At 26.3% G+C, this 6414-nt stretch overlaps 1 protein-coding gene across 2 annotated transcripts; it reads right to left on the bottom strand.

Annotated features, from left to right (window-relative positions):
• Positions 1 to 846: 846 nt before the first annotated feature.
• Positions 847 to 4191, bottom strand: LOC131037577 (uncharacterized). Of its 2 annotated transcripts, XR_009104253.2 has the most exons (3): positions 4105 to 4191; positions 3780 to 3861; positions 853 to 1369 (listed from the first exon to the last, which is right to left on the bottom strand). XR_009104253.2 is itself a non-coding variant. In XM_057969771.2 (2 exons), exons 1-2 carry the CDS (start codon positions 4107 to 4109, stop codon positions 1018 to 1020), a joined length of 357 nt encoding a protein of 118 aa, XP_057825754.1. In that variant the 5' UTR covers positions 4110 to 4168; the 3' UTR covers positions 847 to 1017. The 2 variants fall into 2 exon arrangements, 1 of the variants encoding a protein (XP_057825754.1); XM_057969771.2 differs by lacking the exon at positions 3780 to 3861 and having other exon boundaries at positions 847 to 1369; positions 4105 to 4168.
• Between the last annotated feature and the right edge of the window lie 2223 nt (positions 4192 to 6414).

Here is a 6414-nt window from a genome sequence, read left to right as displayed (position 1 = left end):
AAAATTTTGTTCAAGGTGATGAGTTGTATGTATTTTAAATTATCAAGTGAGAATTTGACATAATGATAATAATTATGTTATATCTATTTCTACATTAGAGTTGGAAGATTGTATAATATCAAACTATTAATGTGAGGGATATTTGCATACTATTATTATTTTGTAATGTTTTGTCAATTGCAATATATTTGTAGTCAAATCTTAATTAATATAAATCATACAAATCACAGGGGCTGTGTACAAAAAAAATAAAAATACTGTGTTAATTACATATATTTTGCAAGGTCCAAAACTAACTTAAATGCAATATCAAAGATATCCTCTCTTCTAGAATTCTCTTTCTTTATTTATATACTATGCCTTCTCTTTTATTGCCAAATCTTAGCATGATTTGTTGAACATTTTCACATCTCTATATAATCAAACAAAAAAACAGACACCTAACTACACACAAGTTGATCCCATAATTTTGCCAAATCTTAGCACGCTTTGTTGAACATTTTCACACCTCCATTTAATCAAACAAACAAAAAAGACACCTAACTACACACAAGTTGGTAGCATAATTTTCCCATGTATATTTTGAAGTTAAAAATTGCCTAAGATTGTAAATGAAAAGGGAAATAGTATTGTGTCCAGATCTAAAGAGTGAAGCTATAATAAGTACATAAAGACGTGCAAACTTAAAAAAAAAAAAAAATTCTAATTGACATTTCACACCTCTTCAGCGTACCCATTGCACACCAAAGTGCGATTGCTAGTTATGAATAATGAATAAATAAATATATGATCTGCAATAAATTTTATAATAACCAAAGCAATTGCTTCTATTGAGGTATGGATTGCTGAAGAATAAGTACACATTATATGCAACAATTTTAAATCATTATTTAATACATTCCTTAATCTAATAATAAGGATTTACAGTAGTAAGAATTGAAGAAGTACAATTCTGAAACTCATATGTAAGAAGAGAGGGATTAGGTCCATCCTCCACGTCAAAAGAAACTTTTCAAGCTATTCCATGGGCAACATGTGATCTTCATTCCCTGGTTGTGCAGATTGAAAATTACTTTCAAGCTTGTTATGAAATGTCCCTGTTGAAGGATTGTAAACCTTCACCTTATCATTGTCAACATTGAGCTTCTTGTATTCAAGAGCAGTGAACTCAGAATGTCTCCCTGAATCATTTTTATAGCAATATGAAGTTTTATTATTATCATCTTCAACAATCAGACACACCTGAGCTCTGCAAAGAACAGACAATTCATGAACTTTCTTGAAAAGACAATGGATTCTCTTTTCAAATTCACTTTTGGGTTTCACTGGATCTTTAAGAAGCTTTTTCTTTGCCATCTGATGAATAATCCTGTACAATTTTTCATTAAATGGTATATTAAATTTAAATTTACATAAAAAGTTTATAATATCTTAATCTAAGAATATAGACATTTCATTAATATATCACATAATAATCAAATTTGAAAACCATTCTTCTGGTCTCTTGTAAAAATAGAGCAACAACTCAATTTTCCAATCACCACAAATGATTGGATGACAACCCACTATGGCTAGAAGAAGATTAATAACCAAAAAAAATTGTAATATTGGATCTTTTTTAACATCAAGGGGGTAAAAATTTATTAAAACAGGGAAACCTTACAAAGCAAGGGCCTTAAATGGCCCTATCAAGATCAACCAAGTGATCCAAATGATGAGACAAATCTGGGGGTAGTTGACCCCGACCTAAATTCCAATCATGAATATGATCAGAAGCCCATTTTGCCAAGCAATCAGCAACACCATTCCATTCCCCAGGAAAATGAGTGAGAGTAATATTGGATTTTTTAAGATTCTATTCACCTCATGAATTTCTTCCCATTGCCAACGCCTCCTTCTTCCACTGATCAAACTTTTTGCATTGGAAATAGATGATATTGATATGGTTTACTCTTGTAGATTGGAAATTATATCCTCCTCCTTCTACTGGTCAAACTCTTCTAGATTGGAAGTAGATGATATTGATATGATTTCTTAGATGATATTGATATGGTTTATTTCCTTACTCAAATTTTACTTCACAATATTTATATGTTTGAGAAAAAAACATAATTTTTATACAATAATTTTTTTTAAACAAAAAACAACATTAGATTTACAATAAATTTTCTTACCTTTAAAAAGAAAAAACATTCTCTTATAGAATTTCTATTTTTTTTAAATAATATCCATTTTATTTTAGTTTTATTTTCTGTTATTTAAAAACCTTATCTTCATAAAATATAACAAAAATTCTATTTTCATTATTTTTAAAATAAAAAAAATCTTTTTTTATAAAATTAATAAAAATAAAATCTATTTTGTTTTGGTTCAGAGTTTGTGATTTCTTTACTAAATCAAATCCCTTCGACTTTGATTTAAAACTAAAACAAATACTTTTATTTTTTAAGTTCTAATTTTGTTCAAACTATTCATGCATACTAATAAGAAGATCGATTTGCTTTTAAGTTATAATTTTTAATTGAATTTTTTAGAATAAAAAACAATGCATGTGCATTCACTTTTTAAGTTTAGTAAATATGCTTTTTAATAAAACATTCATTTTAAATAATATAAGTTTGATTTATTGATAGACATAAGTGGCATATGCATTATAGATGGTGTACATAAAAAAGAAAAAAACAATTTAAGAATTTAAAATTAATTTAAAATAAATAGATATTATAATTATTTTGGGATAAAGATAATGATTAAATTTTTAAATAATTTTATTTTAGTTATAGATATATAGATAATTATTATTATTTTCTTATAATAAGATAAACAAACAAACAAATAAGAAATATCTTTTTTATTTTTATAATAGTAATATAAACTACAATATAATAAGATATATATCCACACACTTTATATAGGTTATCCTTAGTATTAAATATACAATTTAATAAATATCATTAGAGAGAGAGAGAGAGAGAGAGAGAGAGAGAGAGAGAGAGAGAGAGAGAGAGAGAGAGAGAGAGAGAGAGAGAGAGAGAGAGAGAGAGAGAGAGAGAGAGAGCGCAAAATAGGCATTTTATTTTTCAACAAAAGAAAGTACATAATCATGAAAAAACAATAGAGGTGGCGATTTTATAATCAAAAAATGAAACATTTAAGCTAAGGATACTAAAAAGCGAGTGAAACCTTTTTATGAAATCAATTAGGGATTTTTTTATGATCATTGAAATTGTGGGTTTTGTTGATTATGATAGAATTTCATTTTTTAGTCATATATTTCTATAGATTTTTAAGCTAGCTATCACTGAAAGCAAATACTCAGACTAGAGCTACCAATAGAGTTACCAGATCATTCCCCTCCACTATTTGGATACATGTAACAACCTATCAGATACTAGATACAATACTCTCGAATATGGAATGAATACTATATCCATATGTATATAAATGTGTTATTGCATACTTTCTTTTGTAGGTTTCAATACATGCAACCTAAGTCATAGAGTTTGCAAAATTTGATCCAAAAAAATTAAATCCACCAAATTTAAGTGTAAACCCCCCCCAGAAAAAAAAAAAATTGTATATACAAATACATGAAACTATTGAAAACATTTAATTATTCTTAAAGCAAACCATATAAAGATACATTTGTAACAAAGAATGAGAGAAAGGAAAAAAATTACAATCTAATAGGAAAAAAATTACAATCTAATAAAAAATAATATGTTGATAAACAAACTGCACAAATTGTGTTGTCATGTGAGTGTAATTTCATGGGTTACCTCTTGTCTTGTGGATTAGTCTCTATTTTTTTTTGGTTGTTCTATCTTGTTGGTTTCAGGGGCCCTTCAAAACCTATTTTCCCTTAATAAAAAACAAAGATAAAACAAATATGTCAAAGAAAATATATACTACATGATAATTTAATAAGCATGTGTGCAAAATCTGGATTCATAATTCACAAATCAAAAGAAAAATATTCACCACACACCATGCGGAATGGAGAGAATTTACCATGAAAGCAATAGTCTACTTACAACCAATTTCCAATATGCAGATGAATATACCACAAACCTATTTACTCAAACTAAGCTCAATAATGCTCACCTCATGAAGGGAAGTTGCCTTGGAAATTCACACGATAGTTAATAGAAAGATGGTTGGATTATTGTGTTATAAAGGCTTCATTGTTTCAAACAAACCATAAGCAAATTGTTCTAAATATATAAGGAATTCATGCATTCAAATGCAAGGGGAAGTCTTGCATCTTATTCTCTTCATCTTGGTGTTGCATTTTAATGCATCTGCTCCATGCATATGTTTCCATTTCTCTCCCATCAACCACATGGGGTGGGAAGCAATAGTTTAAAATATATTTTTTTGGAATTTTAGTCCAACTCATAGAGTAGCTCATAAATGACACCATCAAAACTAAAAGTTTTACATCAAAGCTCTTACATGAGTAGTTTAAGTAGTAAATCGGTTGTAAAATACTAATGTATGGTGAGGAAACCAAGAAATAATACAAACAGTTGCTACAAAAAATATTTAAATTATTATTTTTATTTTTAATTCTTAAACAATTGATAAAATTGATTAGCTTAAATTTTATTATGTTATGGTTTCTATTTTAATTTTAATTATTTCAATTAAAAAATAATTATATTATATATTGTAACTAATATTAAACTATTATTATATTATGATATTGCAGTCAATATTGAATTGTTATTAAGATATTACTATTTTTTGTTTATCTTGAGAGGCGTTTTATACTCACATAATGGATTGATAGATATCCTGACTAAAAACCCCCTATGATTAAAATTGACACCCATCATAATTACAATTAGTTCTACTATTATTTAAATAAAAAATAATTTAAATAACTTTAATTCCATCAACCACTTATAGTAAGAGTTCTCAAATTAAATATTTAAAATTTTCATTATATTACTCTATATAAATAAATAGAAAAAAATTAAAATATTTACTAGATTTTATTTCAAATTAATATAAATAAAATAAAATAATAATTTAAATAAAATAAAATAAAATAAATTATAATAATTAAAATTAAATTAAAATCAAATAACCTAAATCAAATTAAATAACTTAAATTAAAATAAATTAAATATCATACATTAAAATAAATAAATAAAATGAAATTAAATAACTTAAATTAAAATAAATTCCATATGTAGTATTGTAATAAGTTAGAATAAGCTTAATATTTAATTTTATTCGACTATGTCTAGTTATTATTGCATGAAATTAAATAATTCAAATAAAACTAAATTAAATAGCTGGACTCCATGTGTAGTATTAGCAATGCATGGTTGTACTTAGTTTGGTAAACTTGCAATTATAATAAGAATTCTCAAATTAAATATTTAAATTTTTTAATTATATTACTCTCTCTATATAAATAGAAATCAATAAAATGTTTAGTATATTTTATTTCAAATTAAAATAAATTCTATTAAATAAAGCAATAAATTAAATTAAATAAAACCTGTACTAAAAAACTAAATTTTATATTTAAATTTAAAAAATATATATTTATTTTTCCACATGTGTGAAACAAAAACTTTAATGTTTAGTGAAAAAATATTCATATGAAATAAGAATAAATAGAATAATAAAATTGAATATATTCAAAATTATGTTTTTTGCAAAACTTATAATAAGGGTTACGTAAGTGCAAAACATGACTTCTAAGGAAACCATAGCTTTAGAGAAAATTATGACAAATGCAAGAAAAAGTAGATTTGTCAGCATTTTGATAGGTGTAAAAGAGACTCCATTGCAGGCATGATTTAAGACTAGAGGGGTTCTATCAAAGAGGGTTTGATCTAAGGTGGTTTGATCTAATCCTATTCAATTAAAATATTTTAAATGGAACTTCTCAAGGCTTAAATCATTATAGTTTTTAAAAATATGTGATTTTAGGAAAAAAATATAGGATATCCAAAAAATGGGTCTATTATGTGGTGGAATTTTAGGGCTTTACTTGATAAGGCCACTAAGATCCACACCAAAATTAAGAAAGATTAATCTATTTGATCCAACTCTATAAGAGATTGAATGCAGCTCAGATTGGTGTTCCTTCTTGAGTTAAGTTGAAATTGTATTTGAAGTTGTACAAGTTCTAGGGCAAAATAATAGAGAATTGAACCAAAATAGTAATGACAAAATATTCCAAACTTAACACAGAGCTACAAACAATGATCTAATATGAGAAAGGATTAGAACCTGTAGTTAAAAATTTAGGCCAAATTGATCGGTCCAAGAGGGTAGGGTGCCCTGGTCTTGCAACTTCTAGGTAGAAAAGCGAGATGTTTTTTGGATCAAGAAGATGCACAAAATTCACTTTCAAAAGATCAAGTTGAATTCTTGAGTTTGGGGCAGTGGGAA

This window comes from Cryptomeria japonica, chromosome 6, assembly GCF_030272615.1.
Source record: "Cryptomeria japonica chromosome 6, Sugi_1.0, whole genome shotgun sequence".
Lineage (NCBI taxonomy): Eukaryota > Viridiplantae > Streptophyta > Pinopsida > Cupressales > Cupressaceae > Cryptomeria > Cryptomeria japonica.
Note: the sequence above shows the minus strand (reverse complement) of the source record. Positions and strands in the feature narration are given on the sequence as shown.